The following is a 26,839-nucleotide window of genomic DNA, read 5'->3' as shown; positions in this document are numbered from 1 at the left end:
AAAATAAATACTGAAGGAGAATGTTTAGAAAGGTTGTGTGGACCAGCCCCCATGAAGAATACCAGACCAATGAGAGCAGGTTCAGTAAGCGAGCCTCCCCAGTGCAGTGGCTCCAGTTTGTTGAGCAAGGCGAGAGCTGGGTCTGTAGTCACATGTGTACAGTGTGAATCCTCTGACACTACCCACAAGCTGCAGCTAGAGCCGGCTTCAATGACACGTTGCTTCAGGTAGGTCAGAGCCCACTCTCCATACAACTCGCTGTTATTTTGCAAACTGACCCATGGTCCTGAGTGGAATTTTTGATTTGACAGTCTGTCTGATCAGTGACAGTTCACTTTCCGAATACTGTCACTTTCTCAGTGTTTCAGAAACTTCTGCGCGGCTTGGAAACTGCATTATTCCTTTTCTCTCTGTCTTCATTTCTCTCCCCTCTCCTGCGACTTTGGCACTGACATAGCTCCGGCTGGTAAAATAGACTTGGGAGGGTTACTGTCGGTCAAACTGATATGGGGCCAGTTTGGGGAACAGACAGACGGAGAGAGTGAAAAAGAAAGAGAGAGAGGAATGGGAGAGAAAGAGAGAGAGAGAGAGACAGAGGTACAGGGAAGGGAAAAGAAAGAGAGAGAGAAAGAGAAATGGGAGAGAAAGAGAGAGAGAGACGTACAGGGAAGGGAAGAGAGAGGTACAGGGTAGGGGAGAGAAAGAGAGAAAGGAATGGGAGAGACGGAGAATGAGAGGAGGAATAGAAGGAGAGAGTAGGAGAGAGAGGAAAGAGAGGGAGAAAAGTGAGAAGGGAGTGGGGGGGGAGGGACAAGGGGAGCACTGAAGGAGGAGAGGAGAAGAGAAATGGGAATGGTAGGAGGAGAGGTTGAAGGAGGAGTAGAGAGAGGGAGGAAGGGTAGATGGGGGAGAAAGTGTGAGGGAGTATAGTGCAAAGAGAGAGAGAGAAGCCTGGAGAGTGGGAGAGAGGGAGTGAGAGCAGGGATAGAGGGAGAAGGAAGGGGAGAGTCACAGAGGCAGTCGGCTCTGTATACATTTCTCTAAAGTCTAACACTGATGACCTGATTTGGCTTCTCTAATTATTCAGTCAGACTTTTAGATAATGTTTATGAACAGTTTTTAAATGATGGTATGGTTACAGAGTAGTGTACTCCATGCTATACAGGTTCTAACCTTCTAGAAGAATCCTAACACATGACAGCTGAGCCACTGTTATCCCAGAAACTTAGCAATATTCATTAGACCCCGACTCTGCATCACCCCCACGTAGTCTCTCAGGTTCCAACATGATTAAGTGGAAAACCACTTCTCCTTGCCTTAAGGGAACCCATTGTCACTGAGGGCTGTGAAAACCGAGGTATTGAAGACAGACCTCGATAGGTTCTTGATTAGTAACGGGGTGGAAGAATCACAGGGAGAAGGCAGGAGAATGAGGTTGAGAAACAATTTCACTATGATCAAATGGCAGAGCTTGATGGGCTGACTGGCCTAATTCTGCTCCTACATCTTATAGTCACTGAGTAGTTGTCCTTTCTCATGTAACCATCCAGCGAAAAAAGGATCAGACATATGAATGGTGAGGATACACCATCGAAGAATAAACTTTTAAATGCTCACACAAGGACAGTGAAAGATGAAGCTTCTAAGATTGCTGCTCAGTCTGTCTCACCAACGTGTTCCCCAGGACCAGATTCCACTTGATCGTATTTGTGCCGATGGGTTGGAAAGTTCCGGATCAAGTCCCCTCCAAGGTCTGAGCACCGTGGTGATTGTCTATTGATGGTGAGGGATTGCTGCACTGAGTCAAACGATCTGCTGCTCAGATGAAGTGTGAAACCTCAGGTGGATGATCCAAGGCACCATTTTGAAAAGGAGACGGGAGTTCAGGGTATTGTGGGACATGGCCAAAACAAACCACCGAGTCACTACACTGTGACTGTTTGTGGGAGCTTGCTCTGTACGTTTCCTCCATCATAGAACGTACAAATACCTCACTAACAGAAAGGAGCTTTGAGGCACTTGCTGCTCAGAAGTGTCTAAACGTCATTAACATTTTATTTTTCAGGTGGTCTAGCCGGTGATGACCACCTCCCATGGATGTGCAAAGGAAGAGGGTATTCCCTGGTTAGAGGGTGTGCTCTGAGCTGATCTCAATCCACCTGGGGAGAGGACACAGTTGGATACAGGCTGGACCAATAGGAAGACAGCAGCCAGTAAATCCCAGTCGGATTATCAAAATGCACAGATGTTGGAACAGGCTGCGATATTGAGTTGGCAAGGTGACAGAAAACAAACCAGGCTTTGACAAAGGGACGTCCCAAGATGTTATGAATTAAGGTCCAAAACCTTTCTAAGGAAGGAGCAGAGAGTCTCATCGGAAGGATATTCTGTTCCTGGTGCAGCCCCAGATCTGAATCTGCCTGTCGTGTTCTTTGAATTTGGAGTATTTCCTTCCCGTCCTTCGACCCTCCAAAGATTCACCGTCCATGAGCAGGAGATATACTCATCAAGGAGGGAAAGGCCTGACTCCTCAGCTCCACTTCTCCCATGGCTCCATGTATGCTTTCCCCTCTTCACTAACTCTACCCACTATTTTATATTTATGCAAAATATCCTTCATCACAAAAGCTTTCACGAGAAACTATTGAATATTTGACCCTATTCTGAGCTGAAGTCATGCATGCACTTATTTTCTACTCCCTGGCTATGATGACAATAACAACATGCCACAGGAAGTTGTTACAGATCAAAGCCTTGTACTGACTCTCTGAAGCTTTCTTTTCCTCTAGCCTGCCAGTTTCCTGTCTACATATCTCTTCAATGCCCTTTTCGGAGTCTTTCTGTTTCCACCACCTTTCCCAGCAGCACAACAACATGATGAGATCATTTACCTGCACATCACTTTTAGTTCTGTTCTAATCACCTTAAATCTGTGATTCCCTCCATGGCCAAATAACTTGCTGGTGTCCTCTGCCACAGTTCAGCCAGAATGACAATATAGGGGATAGTGAGAGGGTCTGGTGAGGTGTTTGGATGAATTTGAGACAGTGTCGTTAGGAAATGAGAGTCCCTGATCACACTGACAACTCACACCTTGTGATTTTGACTGTTGTGAGTTGTGAGGACAGTTCCTGTCCCCAGACATTGCAATTCACATTCTCCCTGCTGCAGCCCAGCTGACACCGATCAGATCAGATACAGTCGGAGTGAGGACATGTACAACAGATCAAACCCTCAAGCCCACTTCTCGTAGTGAGCCTGTGCTGTCCCTGACCTGGGAGTGTTTGATAGGGGCACGGTGTAGAGGGAGCTTTACTCTGTATCTAACCCTGTGCTGTCCCTGTCCTGGGAGTGTTTGATGGGGGACAGTGTAGAGGGAGCGATACACTGTATCTAACCCCGTGCTGTCCCTGTCCTGGGAGTGTTTCATGGGGGGACAGTGTAGAGGGAACTTTACTCTGTATCTAACCCCGTGCTGCCCCTGTCCTGGGAGTGTTTGATGGGGGGACAGTGTAGAGGGAGCATTACTCTGTATCTAACCCCATGCTGCCCCTGTCCTTAGTGAACATAAACAATGTGGAATTTGTGCATTTCAAGTGGCATCCTGTTGTGTAGTTGTTGAAATGTAAGATAAATCTTCTTGTGTTTATTAGGCACTGGGTTCAATTGGTTTCCTGTGGATTTGAGCCCAGATAGCGGGAGATCTGATTGGTCCATTGTTGGCCGACAGCATTCTTCGGGCAGTCATGGTGGATCATCTACCGTCCAATAACAGCCACTTCCTGTCCCTGGCTCCATCAGTGGGTTACCATGGTGATAAGATGATGGAGAGCAGCAATTACCAGATGTTACCATCCCCTGTGTCTGAGGATGATAGTGACTGCTCGAGCTCACACTCCTGTTCCAGTCCTGACTCCTTGGTCCTAAGCTCCGGCTGTAACAGCTCATCCAGCAACCAGAGTGGAGACAGCATCATCGATTACCTGCTTTCCCAGGCTTCCATGAGGAACTTCCCAACTCTGGGTTTGGACCAGAAGGCTGGCCATCCCATCATCAAGGAGGAGGTTGTGGAATTTCCCAGTTTTGGGGCAGTCAGGGATGGGTTGGGGCCATTCCAGCCGACACTGGAGGAAATTGAAGAATTCCTTGAGGAGAACATGGATGTGGATTCAAAGGATGAACCCAAAAGCGAAGTGACTGAGGAGACAAATAGTGATCTGGGATCCACTGGCACGCTGCAGGGCAAAGGCCAGTTCAAAGTGCTCCCCATGCAAGTCAAGTCTGAAACCAAAAGTGTGAGGAATACTGAGGAGGCATTGAAGGTTGGTGGAGCCATCCCAGTCATTCTTCAACTGCAACCGGTTGAGGTGAAGCAGGAGCATGGCAGTACGGGTGCTCCACATCCTCGAACGGACCTGAAGGTTGCCCAACTCCTCGTCAATATCCAAGGGCAAACCTTTACCCTAGTGCCTCAGTTTGTGCAGTCAGCCAACCTGAGCGCTTCCCGTCAGTATGTGCGGATTGCGCCGGTTCCTGTAGCTGCTAAGCCGATGGCCGGAGTTATGGACGGCTCCCAGGGCCAAGGCAACCTCCTCCTGAGGCACAAGTTTCCAAAAGGGACCCCAGCAGAGCTCCTGAAAATGCACAAGTGCACATTTCCCGGTTGCACCAAGATGTACACCAAGAGCAGCCATTTGAAAGCTCATTTAAGGAGACACACAGGAGAGAAGCCGTTCGCCTGCACTTGGCCTGGGTGTGGCTGGAGGTCAGTAAAAATTCTGTTATAAAAGAGAATTTCCGTCACATCTTTCACCATCTCACGACACCTCAAAGTGTTTCATAATAAATCATAGGTCATTGACACTCATCTAGTCTCTCACAAACAACAACATGACCAGGAACAGATAACCTGTTGATATTGACTGGGGCTAACAATTGACCAGGAAACCAAGCAGAACGTCCCTGATCCTCTTTGACCTTTGTATTTATTCATTCATGGGATGTGGGTGTCGCTGGCTAAGCCAGCACTTTTTTTGCCCATCCTAGTTGCCCAGAGGGCAGTTAGGAATCAACTCGCTGTAGGTCTGGAGTCACGTGCAAGCCAGCTCAGGTCAGGATGGCAGGTTTCCTTCCCTAAAAGATATTAGTGAACCAGATGAGTTTTTACAACAATTAACAGGGTTGAGGGAGTGCCCACTGACTTCACTGAAAATGATAAATTGTGAACTGAAGCTCCAGCAAAAGATGAGATTTAATCTAAACTCCCATCTTCCTCCTCGATTTTAAATTAGAGATTACATCTGCATGAGTACAAAGAGCATGCAATCTCTGAACAACATTACTGAAGTCAATGATCTGCTCGTTTATATTGTCGCTGTTTGTGGGACCTTGTGTGTAAATTGGCTGCCACGTTTCCTAGATTAACCCACACTTTGAAAAACTACTTCATCAGTGATGAAAGATTTCAGAACATGTTGAGATTGAAAAGACTCTGATTAAAATGTATGTCTTCCCACCTTCCAAGCACATGTCGGTGTGATGTGGTCGGAACATTCAGAATTCCGACTGGTTCCTTTCCTTGACAGACAAAAAATCAGCACAGAAAAGTGTAAGAAAAGGCAAAATATTATTCTGTTATTCTCCAGGAGGCTGCTCGGGTTTGGGAATGACTAACAAATGAATGAAAGAATGAATGAAAAATCAGATCTTTCTATTCAGAATAACGCTGCTTGCAGGATGATATGATGGAAATGTTTCTGAAGGACAGACAGAAGTTGATAAGTCCCAGCCATTGAGAGGTCAGGAACAAGGGTCCATAGATAGGAAATTAAATGCCTGAGATTGAGAATAGAGAGTGGGAGAGAGTCCCTTACACAGAGTCTCTTCCAGGGTCAGTGACTGAGGCAGAAATTGGTTTCAACATAATTCAGAGGGAAATCCCATAAAAATTTATAACATTCGAACAGAGCTACATTGGGTAAAAGCAGGAAGAATGTTCCTGATGACTGGGAAGTCCAGAACCTGGGGTCACAGTCTAATGATATGGGATAGACCATTTAGGACTGAGATGAGGATAGGTGTCTTCACCCAGAGAGTGGGGAGCCTGTGGAATTCTCTGCCACAGAAAGGGTGGGCTGTGTTGTAGAAAATTCGTCAGCTAATCTGTGCACAGCATAATCCCACAGGCAGCGATGTGATGATGTCCTGGTAATCGCTTTTGGTAATGTTGGTTGAGGAATCCAGAAATTAATCCAGAAACTCCGCTAATGTTCAAATCCTGCCACAGCAGATGATGGAATTTGAATTTAATAAAAAATAACGGGAATTAAGAATCTACCGCAACCATTGCCAATTGTTGGAAAAATCCATCTGGTTCACTATGTCATCCTGGGAAGGAAAACTGCCAGGAAGGGAGGTGAATGCCTAGTAGTGTTGTCGCAGGACTGTTAATCAAAAGACCCAGGAAATGATCAGGGGACCTGGCTTCGAATCCTGTCACGGCAGATGATGGAACTTAAATTTGATAACAATCTGGAATTAAGAGTCGAAGAATAGCCATGAATCCTTTGTTGATTGTTGGAAAAACCCACTTGGTTCTAGAAGGTCCTTTAGGGAAGGAAACTGCCATCCTTACCTGGTCTGGCCTACATGTGACTCCAGACCCACAGCAATGTGGTTAGTGCTTAACAGCCCTCTGGGCAATTAGGGATGGGCAATAAATGCTGCCTAGTCAGCGACACCCTCATCCCGTGAATGAATTTTAAAAAAAAACTTCTGTTGAGGAGAATGTTATAACAAAGCATGTGGACTTCTGTCACTCCCTCAGTACTGACCCTCCGACAGTGCAGCACTCCCTCAGCACTGACCCTCTGACAGTGTGGCGCTCCCTCAGCACTGACCCTCCGACAGTGCGGCACTCCCTCAGCACTGACCCTCGATAGTACAGTACTCCCTCAGCACTGACCCTCTGACAGTGCGGCACTCCCTCAGCACTGACCCTCCGACAGTGCGGCGCTCCCTCAGCACTGACCCTCCGACAGTGCGGCACTCGCTCACCACTAACCCTCCGACAGTGCGATACTCCCTCAGCACTGACCCTCTGACAGTGCGATACTCCCTCAGCACTGACCCTCCGACAGTGCGGCACTCCCTCAGCACTGGCCCTCCGACAGTGCGGCACTCCCTCACCACTGACCCTCTGACAGTGCGATACTCTCTCAGCACTGACCCTCCGACAGTGCGGCACTCCCTCACCACTGACCCTCCGACAGTGCGATACTCCCTCAGCACTGACCCTCCGACAGTGCGATACTCCCTCAGCACTGACCCTCCGACAGTGCAGCACTCCCTCAGCACTGACCCTCTGACAGTGCGGCACTCCCTCAGCACTGACCCTCCGACAGTGCGGCACTCCCTCAGTACTGACCCTCCGACAGTGCGGCACTCCCTCAGTACTGACCCTCCGACAGTGCAGCACTCCCTCAGAACTGACCCTCTGACAGTGCGGCACTCCCTCAGTAATTTGAAATGGCTTTGAAAACAAGGATGATAATGTGAAGTTATGACAGACCAGAATCCAGTGTAAATCAGTGAGCAGGGTTAGAGTTGCGGTGTGGTGCTGCAGTGTTTCAGATGAGCTGAAATTTATAGTGAATCGAAACTGAAGGAGGGAAGATCCTACAGGAGACCCTGGGGCCAAAAACAGAAAATACTGGAACTGCTCTGCAGGAGTGGCTGCTTCTGTGGGGAGGGAATACAAGTTAATGTTTCACATCAATTAATTGGAACCAGAAAAGTCAGAGATTGCTCTCTCTGTCCAGATACTCCATAATATCTTCAGTATGTTTCACATTTTCTATTGGAGTATATTGTGGAAAAATATGAAATCATCTATTTTAGCTGGAAGAATTCAAACAGAAGCGTATTATTGAAATTGTGAGAGGTTGCAGAGAGATCTGGGTGATCTGTTCCATGTATCACAAACTTAGTGTGCAGGTGCAGCAAGTGATCAGGAAAGCTAACAGAATGTTATCATTTATCGCAAGGCAAACTGAATATGAAAATAAGGATGTTACATTTCAGTTATACAGGGCACTGGGCAGATCACATCTGGAGGACTAAGTACAGTATTGATCACTTTATTCAAGGAAGAATTTAACACCTAACTTGTGTGTTCATATTTTGGGGGCAGATTGAAGGTTGAGGAAGGTCTGATGCAAGTCCAGGGTTTAGATCAAGAGAGTTGGTCAGAACAAATGGGAAGCTCAGTGATTGGCTGGGAAGCAGGAGAGATGAAATGACAAAAGTCAAGATGGTTAAAAGCAAAACGGGGATAGTACAGAAACAGGAATCACATCTGGAGGAGGTGTACATAGCAACTGTAAGTTTGTGAGCAAATCATTACATTTATGATTCATGAAAACACACTTTAATTCAACTTTATCATAAATTTTTCGTGTTTATTGTCAATGCCCCCACAGTCGGTGCTGTCCTTTCTGTTGGTTTCACTTTTCCAACCTGTGTATTCCCTCAGTCTTCACAGTGTTGAAATTAAAACCCATTGCAATGAGGATGTAACAGCAGGCCATTCAGCCCCTCTGTTTGTAGTGCTGTAGATGAAGCAATTAGCAGTTCTTGAATTTCTCACTGCCCCTGTCAGTTTCTGTGACCTCCCCATCCTCCGTTCCCCCATCCTCTAACCCCCATCCTGATTTCAGACAGTAAGGACAGTGAGTGAAGCCTTTCGATCTTCGTTCTGAACAGTTCCCGGCTCTGCTTCTTTATTCCATTAATCTGCACAGGTTCCTTAATCCCTTGGCCCAGCAAAAAAGCATTGTCATTTTTAATTTTGTTGTTTACTTTGAATGAAGACGTGCTTCCTGATATCACAGTTGAATAGCCTGGCTTGAATTTTATAGCAATCCCCTTCCCCAGCTTGTGTCGACCGCCTAAACCAACTTGAGGAATTCATTTACCTCCATCCACCCTCTAGACCCCTTTGATCATCTGAAACAGCTCAGACAGGTCACTCATTCATGGGTGGAGGTAGCTATTACGAGGGGACATAGTTTTAAAGTGAGTGGAGGTAGATACAGGGGAGATGTCAGAGGTAGGTTCTTTACTCAGAGAGTGGTAGGGTGTGGAATGCCTTGCTGGAGAGGGTAGTGGAGTCGGCCTCATTAGGGGCATTTAAGCGGCTATTAGATAGGCATATGGATGATAGTATAAGGTAGGGGTGGAAGTTAGATAGACCTTAGGTTTAGGGTAAAAGTTTGGCACAACATTGTGGGCCGAAGGGCCTGTACTGAGCTGTACTGTTCTATGTTCTATGTTCTTTGGCTAAGGGATTACAAACCTAATCTTTGCAATTTGCCCTCATTATTGGAGCCTTTAAGAATCAGTGTCCTTAAGGACTGAGCCCAGCAGCTGCAAGTGAAACATGGCATTGCAAGAAGAGATGGTTGGCCATTGTTGAGACAATAGCGGTGAATGACTATCTAACCTCTTGGTACTTTACTTCAGGTTCTCAAGGTCCGATGAACTATCCAGACACCGACGATCTCACTCTGGAGTCAAGCCGTACCAGTGTGCCATCTGTGAGAAGAGGTTTGCTCGCAGTGACCACCTTTCCAAACATGTCAAGGTCCATCGCTTTCCCAGAACTGGTCGGACAGCTCGGCCTGCAAACTGACTGTCTGGAATGCTGACCCAGCCCGGAATGCTGACCCAGCCCGGAATGCTGACCCAGCCCTAAGGGCTCCTGTGAAAACTGAAGGTGAACAAGGAACAGGGAGTGGGCTCGGAACCAGGATAGAGATGCACTGTTTTACTCAAGCCCATTGCAAGGTGTCTGCACCTTGACCTTTTCCAAGTTAGGATTGGCTGGTAATTAACCCTTTGGTGTCATAGCTGCGGAGAGGTGATGGATTTATGATGCCCAGCGCCAGTTACCAAACTTTAACCTCAAGCCACTGGCCTGGTCACACCGTGCAAATCTTACATCGAAGGGTGTCCAGCTGCTGTGTTCCTCACCGTCACTTTTCCTGTTAATCTGCATGGAAGCGTATGGCCATTTAAAGCCCTTTTGTTCCTTCTGAAACACAGGCAAGACTCCATTTCACTGCCTGAGCTGTGGTTTGTGCAAGTGGCACTTCTCAATGTAGACTGAAGGTTATTTACTGGATACTGTTTGCAACATGTTGTCTATGAAATGTGTAAATAAGCCAGCAAAAGTTCATCCTTTCACATTATTTTAAATGTGTGGCTTATTGTCCTTTATAGGAAAGCAAGCATATCTCAAATTTATAAGACTACATGAAAAAGTAAGGCTGAATAGGGGAGAGACTGAACAGAGAGCTCAATCACCAAAGATCCTCAGACAGCACCTTCCAAACCCATGACCACTTCCATCTAGAAGGACAAGGGCAGCAGATACATGGGAACTCCACCCCTTGAAAGTTCCCCTCCAAGACACTCCCCATCCTGACTTGGAAATATATTGCCGTTCCTTCACTGTCGCTGGATCAGTATCCTGGAATTCCCTCCCTAAGGGCATTGTGGGTCTACCTACAGCACATGGACTGCAGCGGTTCAAGAAGGCAGCTCACCCCCACCTTCTCAAGGGGCAACTAGGGATGGGCAGTAAATGCTGAGCCCAGCCAGCGATGCCAAAATCACATGAATGAACTAATTTTAAATGGAATCCAGCACAGAAACACTGTAGTGAATGGCCTCCAGATCTTGTTGTCATTCTTTGAGGTTGTGACTTCAAATCCCACTCTGTCAAGTTGTGAAATTGAATTCAATAAATTTCATGATTTGTGGCTGGAATCATAATAAAACAAGCTGAGATGTTGCCAGATGCTGTTCAAAACAAAACAGCTGGTCACGAATAAAATTTAGGGAAGCAATCAGTTTTAGCCAAACTGACTTGTTTTAGCTCCATGAAGAGCTGCATTTCTAAAGCACCTGAAACAAACCAGCAACGTCCCAATTTGTGTCACAGCCCAAATGAACTGCTTTTTAAAATGTAGTCACATTTGTAAGATAAGAAACATAGTAGCCAGTTTACACACAGCAAGATCCCACCTACAGCAAGGTGATAATGACTGGATCATCTGTTTCAGTGGAATTGGCTGGGAATAAACAGGGAACTGAAAATACCTCCCCTGCTCAATTTTAAAGTGTGTCAAAGATACACCTAGCCCTATACAGAGAGGAGGGATGGGACCCTTGTTTTAAACTTTAGTCTGAAAGGTGGCATCTCTAACAGTGCGGCACTCCCTCAGCACTGACCCTCTGACAGTTCCCGCTCCCTCAGCAGTGACCCTCCGACAGTGCGACGCTGCCTCAGCAGTGACCCTCCGACAGTGCGGCACTCCCTCAGCACTGACCCTCTGATAGTGCGACACTCCCTCAGTATTGAAACAGTCAGGCTTGTGTTTCTGGAGTGAGACTTGAATCCATAGCTCTGTGCCTCTTGTGTGTGACATGGTCTGTGATAGCTGGGACTCAGTGCGGAATTAGAATGACTTAATTGAATTGAATTAGAATGAATAATTGCTGAGGGGAGTGGGAAGTGAAATCTTTTCAGGGTCACTCAGGATGGTCGAAAGACTGGCTTTGACTACCTTCCTAAACGTAAAGCTAATTTTATTGGAATTATTGTTTATTGAGTTATGGGATGTGGGCATATTGGGCTGGGCCAGCATTTATTGCCCATCCCTAGTTGCCCCTTGAGAACGTGGTGGTGAGCTGCCTTCTTGAACTGCTGCAGCCCATGTGCTGTAAGTAGACCCACAATGTCCTTAGGGAGGGAATTCCAGGATTCTGATCCAGCGACACTGAAGGAACGGTAATATATTTCCAAGTCAGGACAGTGAGTGTCTTGGAGGGGAACTTGCAGGGTTGGTGTTCCCATGTATCTGCTGCCCTTGTCCTTCCAGATGGAAGTGGTCGTGGGTTTGGAAGGTGCTGTCTGAGGGTTGATGGTGAGTAACCTGCAGCAAACCCAATCCTGTTGGGACTATTGTGCTATTCCCGAAACCTTTCAACATTTGACAGAGTTTGGTTGTTATAAATCCTGCCTGGAATTTGGAAACCCTCAAATTATATTGCCACTGTGTGGCCATGGAGACAGCATTGGTCCTGCTGGTCTCCCATTAGCGCCCTGTGACGGGGCTCTGGCAGAGTGAAAGCTCTGCTTCCTGTTGCTGTGACCTTGTTCACTCTCACTCAGGAATGTTACACAATTCTGGCCAACCAATCATAAGACCATAATATATAGGAGCAGAATTAATTGATTTGGCCCTCCTCAAGTCTGCTCTGCCATTTGATCATGGCTGACATGTTTCTCAACCCCATTCTCCTGCCTTTTCCCAGTAACCCTTGACCCCGTTACTAATCAAGAGCCTATCTACCCCTGCCTTAAAGACTCCATGACTTGGCCTCCATAGCCTTCTGTGTCCCACAGATTCACCACCCTTTTGTTGAAGAAATTCCTTCCCACCTCATTTCTGTAGAGTCAGTCCTTCTCTCTGAGGCTGTGCCTTTAGGTCCTAGTCTCTCCTATTGGTGGAAACATCATGGGATCCCTACAGTGTAGAAGCAGGCCATCCGGCCAGTCGAGTCTATACCGCCCTTCCGAAGAGCATCCAACCCAGACCCATCCCCTACCGTTTCCCTGCATTCCCCACCCTAGACACTATGGGGCAAATTAGCATGGCCAATCCACCTAACCAGCACATCTTTGGACTGTGGGAGGGAACCGGAACACCCGGAGGAAACCCGCGCAGACACGGGGAGAATATGCGAACTCCACACAGACAGTCGTCCGAGGCTGGAATCGAACCCTGGTGCTGTGGGGCAGCAGTGCTAACCACTGAGCCACTGTGCCACCCCACATCTCCACAGCCACTGAATCCTGGCCTCTCAGTATCGTATAATTTTCGCTGGGATTTCTCTCCCAAGCATCCTTCTAAACTCCATTGAATATAGACCCAGAATTTCTGCGAGTGATTCGGGGGCACAGCAGAAATTGATCCCAAGGAAGAAGAAATGTACTGAGGGAAGGATGAGGTAGCCACGGCTGACAAAGAAAGTCAACACAGCATAAAAGCAAAAGGAAAAGCATACAGTGTGGTGAAGATTTGTGGAAAGTTTAATTATTAATCTGTAAATTGACCTTCCACAGCCTCTGAATAGGATCCCAGATGGAAAAAAGCTACTCACTGAATCAGAGATGGTGTGACTTGTATTTATATTGAAATGTATCAGGTTTCACAAACATCTCAAAGTGTCTCCTCAACAATAAGTGACTCTGAAGCCTACAGACTCATCATTTTGGTCGTTGTGGCCACCATTGTGTGCACAGAAGGACCCCAAACATAACAAAAACAAAATGACCAGAACCTGGTGGATTTGGCTCGTAGAATCCCTACAGTGTAGAAGCAGGCCATTCGGCCTATTGAGTCCACACCAACTCTCCAGACAGTGTCCCACCCAGACACACCCACTATCCTGTCTCTGTAACCCTGCATCACCCATAGCTAACCCACCTAGCCTGCAAATCTCTGGACACTGTGGGTAATTTAGCATGGCCAATCCACCCTAATCTGCACATGTTTGGACTGTGGGAGGAAACCAGAGCAAACCCATGGAAAAATGGGGAAAATGTGCAAACTCCACACAGACAGCCTGAAGATGGAATCGAATATGGGTCCCTGGCGCTGTGAGGCAGCAGTGCTAACCACTGAGCCACCGAACCACCATGCCACCCACAATGCTGTTGTGCTTCCCACAGAGGGTAGAATGGTGGACCAGGGCATCAGGGACAACTCCCAGCTCTTCAAATCATTCCCAAGATCTTTAGGTTCACCAGTGACTTTCTAGCTCTTTTCTTCCAGCATTTTGAGAAAAGTATCCCCACACTTTGATTTTCTGAAGAAGAGTCCCAACCCAAAATGTCAGCTTTCCTGCTCCTCTGATGCTGCCTGGCCTGCTGTGTTCCTCCAGCTCCACACTGAGTTGTCTCTGACTCCAGGATCGGCAGTTCTTACTATCTCCACACTTTGTCCATTTGTCACATTATTCAGTTTGCCAATATTTTTCAAATTATTCTGTAGGAATAAATGGTTTGCAATGATCAAACACTTCCACTTTCCATCCTGTGATTGGTGACCACAAAATGTACCAGAGGTAATGTTGACTGTCATAAGTTGCCCTGCCTTGTGCAGAGTATGTAGCCTGGATTTGAAGATGCGACATTCTAAACTGATGTGGGCAAATGACATCGCAATCTATGGAACAAGTTCCCTTGGGAGGTGGTGGAGAGGATAATCAGTTGGGGAATCATGAATTCCAGGGAAAATGCAGGGAATTGGATGTGAGGAATGTTGGATAAGCCATGATCTTATTGAATGGTGCAGCAGGCCTGAGGGGCTGAATGGCCTATTCCTGTTGCTGTTTCTTATGGTCTCATCATATTGATACATCCATGTGTAAGTTGACAGATTGCTCCCATAGAATTACGATTCTGGATAGAGTATTATGTGAGATGTGACGCGGTGAGCGGAACATGCTCAGGAGAGACCATTTGTTTCCAAATCTCTGCCCCGCCCCCACTGGGGCTTTACCCCTCCTCACACCTGGCTTGATTATGGATTCATTGTTGGAGTCTGATCCCAATAATCCCACACCAGATGGAGAGAAGATGAATTTAATGTTCCTTGGTCTTCCCCAGCAATTGTGACGTTCCTGAACCTGGGAGCTCATGTGTTTGTGATGTTGGATATTGTCCTTAATGAAGGAGTGAGCTGTGCTGTATCCTCACATCCACCGTGTAAACCCCTTCGATAGCTGAAGACAGTCACCAGGGAAGTGACAATCTTCTTCCCGGGATGTTGGCATTCTTGCTGAAGTCACCAACTCAAAAGCCAAGATGGAACCAAATAAATGAACCTTGAGATAAAACTGCATCTGTCCACCTGGATCCTGACAAATGTCAGCTATTCTTATTGGATGGATTCCTGGGTGGTTCATCACATGAACCTCCAATGATTCTGCACCCCCCTCTCTCCACCTTCCTCTATTGGTCATGCCAATTGATCCTAAAGTCAAGCAACATTTTCTTATCTCTCACTTTTAGCAAAGTATTCAACATAAATTAAAAACCGAAAGAACTGTGGATGCTGTAACTCAGGAACAAAAACAGGAGTTGCTGGAAAAGCTCAGCAGGTCTGGCAGCATCTGTCAAGGAAAAAACAGTTAACGTTTCGAGTCCGATGACCCTTCCTCAGAACTTTTCTGAGGCAGGGTCACCAGTCCCAAAACTCTGTTTTTACCTCACAGATGCTGCCAGACCTTCTGAGCTTTCCCAGCAACTTCTGTTTTTGTTCAACATAAATTATTTCTTTTAAGAGTATATGATATTTCTCTAGAGTTTTTTTTTTTGCTTCCAACAGTGTCCCAAATATTAATCTTCAGTTCCTGGAGACTTCAGGACAAATCCTAGGCCCAAAGCCAAACTCAAAATGTCCCTGAAATGTAAAATATCAAGGCGCGACTTTCACTGAGATCACAAAAGCAAAATACCATGGACCCTGGAAATTCAAACTTGGAAGAGAAAATGCTGGAAATACTCAGCGGGCCAGGCAGTATCTGTGGAGGAAAACAGGATAAAGATTTCAGGATGTTACCCTACATCAGAAACTAGCAATCAAATTTGCTCAGTTTAATTGAGTTGTTGTGAGAGTAATATGTGGAAGTGAGCAATATGCAGAGGCAGCTCCTGTTCAGTTACTGTCTTACACGCCCGCAGAGTGCATCTCCCAGGGGTTAAACTTTTAATCCAGTTTCATTGACATTTTGAATCCTGTTATTGTCACAAATGGAGGTGTTGCTGATGTGCTTTTGTCTGGCATAGAGGTGAGCAAATCTCGTTTTTAATCCGAGAGTTTTCTTGAGTTGGTTAATTGTGGTAGGAAGTTTTGAGAGCGAATAACAGCTGCCCGGTTTGTAAAACAGGAAAGAAAGCCTTCCTCAAGACATCCCAAATCAGTTTACAGCCAAGGGAGTTCCTATTTTTGAAGTGTCACCACTGATGTGATTCAGGAAACATGGCAACTACACACAGCAAGATCCCATTAATCAGCACTGTGATTATGGCATGGTTTCGGTAATTTAAGTATTGTCACACACACTGGGGAGAACTCCCATGCTCGTCTTTGAAAGAGAAGCTTTTACATTGTCTGAGAATAGTCAAACCTCACCTACAGCTTGGCGCCTCTGGCAGTGCAGCACTCCCTCGGCATTGCACCACGCGAGTCAGCCTGTTGTATGGCCTCAGGTCTCTGGATGTGGGGCTTGAACCAATGACCCTCTGGGTTGAGTGTGGAGAGAGATTTCCAAGAGATTCCCTCACATTTCCTTCTGTGTCTGTGCTATGGCTCTAAGTCTGTCTCCCTGTGCTGTTCCCATCTTCTGTCTGTACCTCACAAGCTTCCCTTATGTGATTTGGTGCTAGTGAGAGGACAGGAAATTATTCAGCTATGACAAAATTTAGAGTTGGTCAGCCTTATTATTGTCCCTGTAGTGGCTGGAATACAGTTGTTAATTTAGTAACTTATACACGTCAGAGAGCAGAGCATATAAATATTTAGCAGTGTGTTGATTCTAACACAGTACATTATTTTTAATGTAACCAATCTAATTTGCATCCTATGAATGTGTGTGTACATATCCTGTACCCAGATAGTCTCTATATAGTTAAACTATTTCAGATTTCTCTCTGATTATGTAAATCTTGTCATTTATGTGTTGTACATAAAAAAATCTGTATATTTTCTTTGTTCTATAAAATGTGCAGCATATACTTTAAAAGGAATAACATTAAATTCTGACCATGAGAGAGTCTCTGATGAATTGTTTCTTAAAAGACTGGAATTGGTATTTGAATGGGTTCAATATCCTTGGGCATTGTCACTGTTATCGTTACAATGCTCAGGTGCACATTTAACTTTCTATCACCATCCTTTCTGTTTATTCGCCAAGACAAATTGTCTGGCATTTTAGATTCTATTGGGTTGACAGCACCCAGGGTGATCTGCTGTGAAGGGGAGAGGATACCACAGATGATTGAGTTTTGGGTGAGTGCAACTTCAGGATCTTTCCTCCTCGTGTTTCTGATAAGCCTTTGCTTTCGAGGGAGTTGGTATGTTTGTTTTTTTAATCTGGTTACACCATCTGCAGAGATCCTGGCTGACATTTTATGGAATTCTGACAATTAAGCCTTCCTCATGTGTTTATAACAATGTCTGTCATACCATTGCAATCCATGATATCCATGTGACTAGTTGCTCACGGAATAAATTACTTAGTGATCGATACAAGTCTCTCTTCTAGTTAGACCAGGCTCCACAGATCATGAAGCAGGATGGAGAAAACCCAGGACAGCATTGAGTTGGTTGCAATGAGTGACTCACTGGAAAGACTCCACAGATACTCATGAGAAACTGGTGAGTGAAACTAGAACCAGGGGGCTTAGCCTCAAAATCAGAGGGAGCAGATTTAGGACTGAGCTGAGGAGGAACTTCTTCACCCAAAGGGTTGTGAATCTGTGGAATTCCCTGCCCAGTGAAGCAGTTGAGGCTTCCTCATTGAATGTTTTTTAAGGCAAAGATAGATAGATTTTTGAACAGTAAAGGAATTAAGGGTTATGGTGAGCGGGCGGGTAAATGGAGCTGAGTCCATGAAAAGATCAGCCATGATCTTATTGAATGGCGGGGCAGGCTCAGGGGGCCGGATGGCCTACTCCTGCTCCTAGTTCTTATGTTCTTATGTTCCCTTGAGCTCAGACTCCAGCCATCCCGAACGTTCACTCTGGTTAGTGAGTGTCAGCTATTCTGGCAGCATGACCAGGTTAACTCAGTTGGGACTGTGCCAAGATGGTATGGGTACCTGGTATTATTGGGTTGAGTGAGGGCCTCAGCATCTGCTGGGGTCTTGTTCTGCCATATGACCACCCCCCTCCTCCCCCTCAAAAGGTTCTCAAGAGAAAGAGGTTGAGCTTCTTGGTATGAAACCTTTCTACAAACCCCGTCTCAGGCGTGCCAAGCAGATTGGTCGGGATTATTGCTCGATGGAGTTTCAGGTTGGCCCAAGACTTCTTCGTTCTCAAATTGAACTTGAAAGTTTGCCAAAGGTGACTCTTGCTTTGGCAATTATTGCTTTCCTCTCATCAACAGAGACAGTTTGTGAGAGAGCATGCTTCTGAGATAAATGGGCTTATCTTCTGCTGACAGATTCTGGCCCTGGACTGAGGACTCAGGCTTCCCAGAGAAGGCTGGGACATTACTGCATTTCTCTGTGTTGCTCATGTCAAAGTCAGGTCATGAACCCTATTTGCCAGCTTCCAGAGAGGACGATATGCATCTTGGAAGTGTCCTTCACATCTTTGGGATGTCCCCAGGTGTTTCACCACCAACAAAAATACTTTTGAAGCATGGTCACCACTGCATCTTGGGAAAGGAGGCAAGCAATTTCTGCACAGTAAGATCCCACAAGAGTAACCTGAGAGTAACCAGGTCTCAGTGAATCTCAGAAGTGTTATGGCCCAGATGAAGGTCATTTGGCCCATCAGAGAAAGGGGAAGCTGTCCATGGTTGACACTATTTATGCTGTCAAAGGAAATCAGAAAATATAAAATATCAGTCATCTGGAGTCACTCACTCAGAATTCATCCCCACTTCCTTCCCTGATAAGCAGTCAGCTGAAATAGTTCAGTTGGGAGAGCATTAGACTAAAGATCTAAAGGTCTCTGGTTCAATTCTGGGTTTTGGCAACATGAGTGATTGCTGATCAGGTTAGCCTTTGTTTAGCTGTGATGGAGGAGAGTGAAGTGCTCCTTCTAGGGGCAGTGCGGTGGCTCAGTGGTTAGCACTGCTGCTTCACAGTGCCAGGGACCGAGGTTCAATTCCACCCTCGGGCAACTGTCTGTGTGGAGTTTGCACATTCTCCCTGTGTCTGCGTGGGTTTCCTCCCACAGTTCAAAGATGTGCAGGTTAGGGTGGATTGGCCATGCTAAATTGCCCGTAGTGTTCAGAGGTGTGTAGATTAGGTGGGTTATAGGGGGATGGGGTCTGGGTGGGATGCTCTGAGGGTCAGTGTGGACTTGTTGGGCCAAATGGCCTGTTTCCACACTGTAGGGATTCTATGATTCTATGAAGTATGAACTCATTAAAAACTCCACAACTAATAACAAACACCTTCACACTCATTACCTGAATGCTCACTAACATCCATTGGCTCCTAGCCCACACAAATCTCTTTTATTAAGTTGTCACCCTCAGGTTCAAGTCCTTCTTGGTCTCACCCTTTCCCATAACTGCATGGTGCCATTCCTGTACCCCTGCCACCTTCATATTTGTATGCATATCTCCAAATTCCATCACGCAACCCAACCTTCCATCCGTTGACTCCATCTCTACCTCTCATTGCCTTGGAAAAGCAGCCAACATCATTAAAGACTCCTTGCACCCCAGTTATAATCTCTTCCAACCTCTTCTGTCAAGCAGAAGATACAAAAGCTTAAACACACATTACCCTGATGCATTTTGTACTGTACGATCTACCTGTACTGTATGCAAAACAAAACCTTTCACTGTACCTAGGTACATGTGACAATAATAAATCAAATCAAATCAAAAATCCACCATTAGCAAACTCCCCGCTACCACCTCCATTGTCAGTGAGAAATTCTGCTCCAAGTCCAGGCCCTAACCACTTTTCCATGATCTTATCGACAGTTATTTTCTTATCTTTACTGTTAAATGTTGTCATAGACTAAATCAGGTTCCCAAATCTACAGAATGTAAAGTGAAAATATTTGTTCTTTATTACCTTTAAATCCATATTCACTGCCTTATTAAAATCCCCCAGTAAGGGCTGTTTAACAAGGATATTTTTTTCTATTCTCTCCTGCGACATGACAGTGTCTGTTGGCAATTCTTACAAATCGACAGCTTATTTCTTCCAGAAGCTTATTGTCTTCACCATTCCTTATTTCTGCATCCTTTACTGAGATTATTCACCTTGTGGAGGATGAATGACCAAAATGCCTATTTAGTTCTGCCACAATTACATTTTTGCCTTTAAATTTTTTTTCCTTTTATGTCCTTATCGCATCTTTGATTTCTTTAGTGGGGAAAGTTATGTTCCGTTAAAGAAATGGAATAGTGTCCCAATTATGTAAATCACAAATTCACAGATTTTTCAAATGCAGTAGCTTTCTCGTTTTCTGTGTACAGTTTCGTCTGAGCTTCCTTCGTCAATGGCTTGCTTAATAACAATGGTATCTGACTGAACACTTCGTCCATGTTAATAAAATAAAAGATTCTCACTATTTTACAAAGAATGGTCCATCCTTCTTAAAGATTTTAGTCTGTTATCCATACCTGAGAGAGGTGTAAATCCTTAATTAGTTCTGATGCTTATTATTCAGGGAGTCTGGTATTTTACCCACTTTATTCCACACAGTCTAGAGATGCATCCAATTTCTAATAATGTACAATTGACAGATTCTACCAGCGACACATTCATCTCTTGTGGCTATTGCAATTCCATCTCTTTGATCCATATCTCCATCTATTTTTGGAATACATCCATTAGAGGTGCAGCTTCAGTGCTAAAGTTTGGCAAGGTTCCAACAAAACTTATACATCCCCAAAAATCTGATGGCTTTCCATCTAGTTTTAGGAATGGAGTATTCCATCAAGGTCATTATTTTCACTGTTCTTGGCAATACTTGTCCTTGTCTGAAGCCTCAGTTAGGGCGCTTGAGAGTTACAAGTTAGCCAGGAAGGACCTAAAGAGAGAGCTAAGAAGAGCCAGGAGGGGACATGAGAAGTCTTTAGCAGGTAGGATCAAGGAAAATCACAAAAAGAGCTATAAGGAAAAGTAAGATAGAACATGAGAAAAAACTAGCACAGAATATAAAGACAGGTAGGAAAATTTTCTATAAATATATAAAATGAAAAAGAGTGGCTAAAGTAAACGTTGGCCCTTTAGAGCATGAGAAGGGGAATTTAGTTATGGGATATGATGAAATGGCCGAGGCATTGAACAGGTATTTTGTATCGGTCTTCACAGTGGAGGACACTAATAACATGCCAGTAATAGACAAAGAGACGAAGGTAGGTGAGGACCTGGAAACAATCATAATTACGGAAGAGGTAGTGTTGGGCAAGCTAAGGGAGCTAAGGATTGATAAGTCTCCTGGCCCTGATGGAATGCATCCCAGGGTACTAAAAGAGATGGCGGGAGAAATAGCAGGTGCACGGGCGGTAATTTTCCAAAATTTGCTGGACTCTGGGGCAGTCCCAGCAGATTGGAAAACAGCAAATGTGACGCCACTGTTTAAAAAGGGAAGTAGACAAAAGATGGGGAATTATAGACCAGTTAGCTTAACCTCTGTAGTGGGGAAGATGCTTGAGTCTATTATCAAGGAAGAAATAGCAAGGCATCTTGATAGAAATTGTCCCGTTGGGCAGACGCGCATGGGTTCATGAAGGGCAGGTCATACTTGACAAATCTTTTGGAATTCTATGAAGACATTACAAGTGAGGTGGACAATGGGGACCCAGTGGATGTGGTGTACCTAGACTTCCAAAAGGCCTTTGACAAGGTGCCGCACAAGAGGCTACTGCATAAGATAAGGATGCATGGCGTTAAGGGTAAAGTATTAGCATCAATAGAGGATTGGTTGACTAACAGGAAGCAAAGAGTGGGGATAAATGAGTGCTATTCTAGCTGGCAGTCAGTGACTAGTGGTGTGTCTCAGGGATCGGTGTTGGGACCACAATTATTTACAATTTATATAGATGATTTGGAGCTGGGGACCACATGTAGGGTGTCAAAGTTTGCAGATGACACTAAGATGAGTGGCAAAGCAAAGTGTGCAGAGGACTGTGAAACTTTGCAGAGGAACATAGATATATTGAGTGAGTGGGCAAAGGCCTGGCAGATGGAATACAATGTAAATAAATGTGAAGTCATACATTTTGGTAGGAGTAATAGTAAAAAGGATTATTACTTGAATGGTAAAAAGTTGCAGCATGCTGCTATGCAGAGGGACCTGGGTGTCCTTGTACATGAATCACAGAAGGTAGGCCTGCAGGTACAACAAGTAATTAGGAAGGCAAATGGAATTTTGTCCTTCATTGCTAAAGGGATTGAAATTAAAAGCAGAGAGGTTATGTTGCAGCTGTACAAGGTGCTGGTGAGGCCACACCTGGAGTACTGTGTGCAGTTTTGGTCTCCTTACTTGAGAAAGGATGTACTGGCACTGGAGAGGGTGCAGAGGACGTTCACTAGGTTGATTCCGGAGTTGAGGGGGTTGGCTTATGAGGAGAGACTGAGTAGATTGGGATTATATTCATTGGAATTGAGAAGATTGAGGGGGGATCTTATAGAAACATATAAAATTATGAAGGGAATAGATAAGATAGAAGTAGAGAGGATGTTTCCACTGGCAGGTGAAGCTAGGACAAGAGGGCATAGCCTCAAGATTAGAGGGAGCAGATTTAGGACTGAACTGAGAAGGAATTTCTTCACCCAGAGGGTTGTTAATCTATGGAATTCCTTGCCCAGTGAAGTAGTTGACGCTACTTCAGTAAACGCTTTTAAAAAAAAGGTAGATTTTTTTGAACAATAAAGGAATTAAGGGATACGGTGAGAACGCGGGTAAGTGGATCTGAGTCCATGAAAGGATCAGCCATGATCTTATTGAATGGCGGAGCAGGCTTGAAGGGCCAGATGGCCTACTCCTGCTCCTAGTTCTTATGTTCTTATGTTCTTATGTTCTAAAGCTTTCTATAGGTATGTCAGGAATAAAAGAATGACTAGAGTAAGATTAGGGCCAGTCAAGGACAGTAGTGGGAAGTTGTGCGTGGAGTCTGAAGAGATAGGAGAGGTGCTAAATGAATATTTTTCGTCAGTATTCACACAGGAAAAGGACAATGTTGTCGAGGAGAACACTGAGATGCAGGCTATTAGACTAGACGGGATTGAGGTTCATAAGGAGGAGGTGTTAGCAATTCTGGAAAGTGTGAAAATAGATAAGTCCCCTGGGCCAGATGGGATTTATCCGAGGAAACTCTGGGAAGCTAGGGAGGAGATTGCAGAGCCTTTGGCTTTGATCTTTATGTTGTCATTGTCTACAGGAATAGTGCCAGAAGACTGGAGGATAGCAAATGTTGTCCCCTTGTTCAAGAAGGGGAGTAGAGACAACCCTGGTAATTATATACATCAGTGAGCCTTACTTCGGTTGTGGGTAAAGTGTTGGAAAGGATTATAAGAGATAGATTTATAATCATCGAGAAAGGAATAATTTGATTAGGGATAGTCAACGCGGTTTTGTGAAGGGAAGGTCGTGCCCCACAAACCTTATTGAGTTCTTTGAGAAGGTGACCAAACAGGTGGATGAGGGTAAAGCGGTTGATGTGGTGTATATGGATTTCAGTAAACCATTTGATAAGGTTCCCCATGGTAGGCTATTGCAGAAAATACGGAGGCATGGGATTGAGGGTGATTTAGCGGTTTGGATCAGAAATTGGCTAGCTGTAAGAAGACAGAGGGTGGTGGTTGATGGGAAATGTTCATCCTGAAGTTCAGTTACTAGTGGTGTACCTCAAGGATCTGTTTTGGGGCCACTGCTGTTTGTCATTTTTATAAATGACCTGGATGAGGGCGTAGAAGGATGGGTTAGTAAATTTGTGGATGACACTAAAGTTGGTGGAGTTGTGGATAGTGCGGAAGGATGTTGCAGGTTACAGAGGGACATAGATAAGCTGCAGAGCTGGGCTGAGAGGTGGCAAATGGAGTTTAATGCGGAAAAGTGTGAGGTGATTCACTTTGGAAGGAGTAACAGGAATACAGAGTACTGGACTAATTGTAGGATTCTTGGTAGTGTGGATGAGCACAGAGATCTTGGTGTCCATATGCATCGATCCCTGAAAGTTGCCACCCAGGTTGATAGGGTTGTTAAGAAGGCGTACGGTGTGTTAGGTTTTATTGGTAGAGGGATTGAGTTTTGGAGCCATGAGGTCATGTTGCAGCTGTACAAAACTCTGGTGCGGCCGCACTTGCAGTATTGCGTACAGTTCTGGTCACCGCATTATAGGAAGGATGTGGAAGCATTGGAAAGGGTGCAGAGGAGATTTGCCAGGATGTTGCCTGGTATGGAGGGAAGGTCTTATGAGGAAAGGCTGAGGGTCTTGAGGCTGTTTTCATTAGAGAGAAGAAGGTTAAGAGGTGACTTGATAGAGACATACAAGATGATCAGAGGATTAGATAGGGTGGACAATGGGAACCTTTTTCCTCGGATGGTGATGGCTAGCACGAGGGGACATAGCTTTAAATTGAGGGGTGATAGATATAGGACAGATATCAGAGGTAGGTTCTTTACTCAGAGAGTAGTAAGGGCGTGGAATGCCCTGCCTGCAAAAATAGTAGACTCGCCAACTTTAAGGGCATTTAAATGGTCATTGGATAAACATATGGATGATAATGGAATAGTTTAGGTTAGATGGGCTTCAGATTGGTTTCACAGGTCGGCGCAACATCGAGGGCCGAAGGGCCTGTACTGCGCTGTAATGTTCTATGTTCTATATGTTTATCCAATGACCATTTAAATGTCCTTAAAGTTGGCGAGTCTACTACTGTTGCAGGCAGGGCATTCCACACCCTTGCTACTCTCCGAGTAAAGAGCCTACCTCTGATATCTGTCCTATGTCTATCACCCCTCAATTTAAAGCTATGTCCCCTCGTGCTAGCCATCACCATCCGAGGAAAAAGGCTCCCACTGTCCACCCTATCTAATCCTCTGATCATCTTGTATGTCTCTATCAAGTCACCTCTTAACCTTCTTCTCTCTAACCAAAACAGCCTCAAGTCCCTCAGCCTTTCCTCATAAGATCTTCCCTCCATACCAGGCAACATCCTGGTAAATCTCCTCTGCACCCTTTCCAATGCCTCCACACCCTTCCTATAATGCGGCAACCAGAACTGTACGCAATACTCCAAGTGCGGCCGCACCAGAGTTTTGTACAGCTGCAACATGACCTCATGGCTCCAAAACTCAATCCCTCTACCAATAAAACCTAACACACCGTACGCCTTCTTAACAATGCTATCAACCTGGGTGGCAACTTTCAGTGATCTATGCACATGGACACCGAGATCTTTCTGCTCATCCACACTACCAAGAATCTTACCATTAGCCCAGTACTCTGTATTCCTGGTACTCCTTCCAAAGTGAATCACCTCACACTTTTCCGCATTAAACTCCATTTGCCACCTCTCAGCCCAGCTCTGCAGCTTATCTATGTCCCTCTGTAACCTGCAACATCCTTCCGCACTATCCACAACTCCACCGACTTTGGTGTCATCCGCAAATTTACTAACCCATCCTTCTACACCCTCATCCAGGTCATTTATAAAAATGACAAACAGCAGTGGCCCCAAAACAGATCCTTGAGATACACCACTAGTAACTGAACTCCAGGATGAACATTTCCCATCAACCACCACCCTCTGTCTTCTTACAGCTAGCCAATTTCTGATCCAAACCGCTAAATCACCCTCAATCCCATGCCTCCATATTTTCTGCAATAGCCTACCATGGGGAACCTTATCAAACGCTTGGATGATAATGGAATAGTGTCGGTTAGCTGGGCTTCAGATTGGTTTCACAGGTCGGTGCAACATCGAGGGCCGAAGGGCCTGTACTGCGCTGTAATGTTCTATGTTCTATGTTCTATGTTGTCCTAAAACGTGTGGAAGCAGGCCATTTGGCCCATCAAGTTCACATCAACCCTCCAAAGAGCATCCACCCAGACCCACCCCATCCTTGTAACCCTACATTTCCCATGGCCAACCCACCTAACCTGTGCATCTTTGGACTGTGGGTGGAAACCAGAGCAAACCCATGCAGATACAAGGAAAAATGTGCAAACTCCACACAGACAGTACCTGAGAGTGGAATTGAGCCCATGTCCCTGGTGCTGTGAGGCAGAATGCTAACCACTGAGCTGTTGTGCACCCCTAGCTAAGTTAGCATCGCTTACACAAGCTCACTTTTGGTAAAAATTTATAACTAATTTAGCTAATTTTAGCTGTTTTAATAAGGCTCCCAATTGTGTTACGTTCTCTTTCCAAATTTTACTCTCTATTAATATGTGATCTAAGTAAATCGCAGAATTAGGTACATGAACTATTACTTGATTGACAAGTATTTGGAATGTATCTGCAGCGATTTTGAACCTAAATGGCAGGACTTAACATTGATAGGACCCATGTGGCGTTTCAAAAGTTGATATCTCTGTAGCCCTTGATGTCAATGGTATCTGCCAGTATCCTTCACTAAATCAATCTTGTGAAGGATGATGCTCTGCCAATCCTATTGATACAATCTTCTAACCTCAGAATTGTGTATTTTTTTATTACTGAATTTGCTTTTCTGTAATCCCTGCAGAACCTAGCCAACCCAACAGTTTTAGGAACTAATACTACTGGTAAAATTCCAACCAGTTTGACTAGGTTCAATTAAGCAATTTTCTAACATATACCAAATTTCTGTTTTCAAACTGAGCTTCTTTGTTTGAGTGTAATGTTGTTTTACTGCTTTTGATTCCTCTACAACCACATCATGTCTGTTTAAGTTTGTACGCCCACATGGATCTGTACAGAACTGTAATCAGAAGCAATTTCTTCAGCCAGAGGGTGATGAATCTGTGGAATTCATTGCCGCAGAGGGCTATAGAGGCCAGGTCATTGAGTGTATTTA

The 26,839-nt window shown here is 45.1% G+C and overlaps 1 protein-coding gene and 1 non-coding gene across 2 annotated transcripts; both read left to right on the top strand.

Annotated features, from left to right (window-relative positions):
- The first annotated feature begins 119 nt into the window (after nucleotides 1-119).
- Nucleotides 120-10,445, top strand: klf15 (Kruppel-like factor 15). The gene is made up of 3 exons (XM_020536889.2): nucleotides 120-227; nucleotides 3,654-4,765; nucleotides 9,523-10,445. The coding sequence occupies exons 2-3, from the start codon at nucleotides 3,747-3,749 to the stop codon at nucleotides 9,689-9,691; spliced, it is 1,188 nt and encodes a 395-aa protein (XP_020392478.2). The 5' UTR covers nucleotides 120-227; nucleotides 3,654-3,746; the 3' UTR covers nucleotides 9,692-10,445.
- An 8,320-nt stretch (nucleotides 10,446-18,765) lies between these two features.
- On the top strand, nucleotides 18,766-18,838 carry trnaf-aaa. The gene has a single exon. It is a non-coding gene; the product is annotated as a tRNA-Phe (tRNA).
- The last annotated feature ends 8,001 nt before the right edge of the window (nucleotides 18,839-26,839 follow it).

The sequence above is a fragment of the Rhincodon typus genome, chromosome 16 (genome assembly GCF_021869965.1).
Source record: "Rhincodon typus isolate 14 chromosome 16, sRhiTyp1.1, whole genome shotgun sequence".
In the NCBI taxonomy this organism is placed as follows: Eukaryota; Metazoa; Chordata; class Chondrichthyes; order Orectolobiformes; family Rhincodontidae; genus Rhincodon; species Rhincodon typus.
Note: the sequence above shows the minus strand (reverse complement) of the source record. Positions and strands in the feature narration are given on the sequence as shown.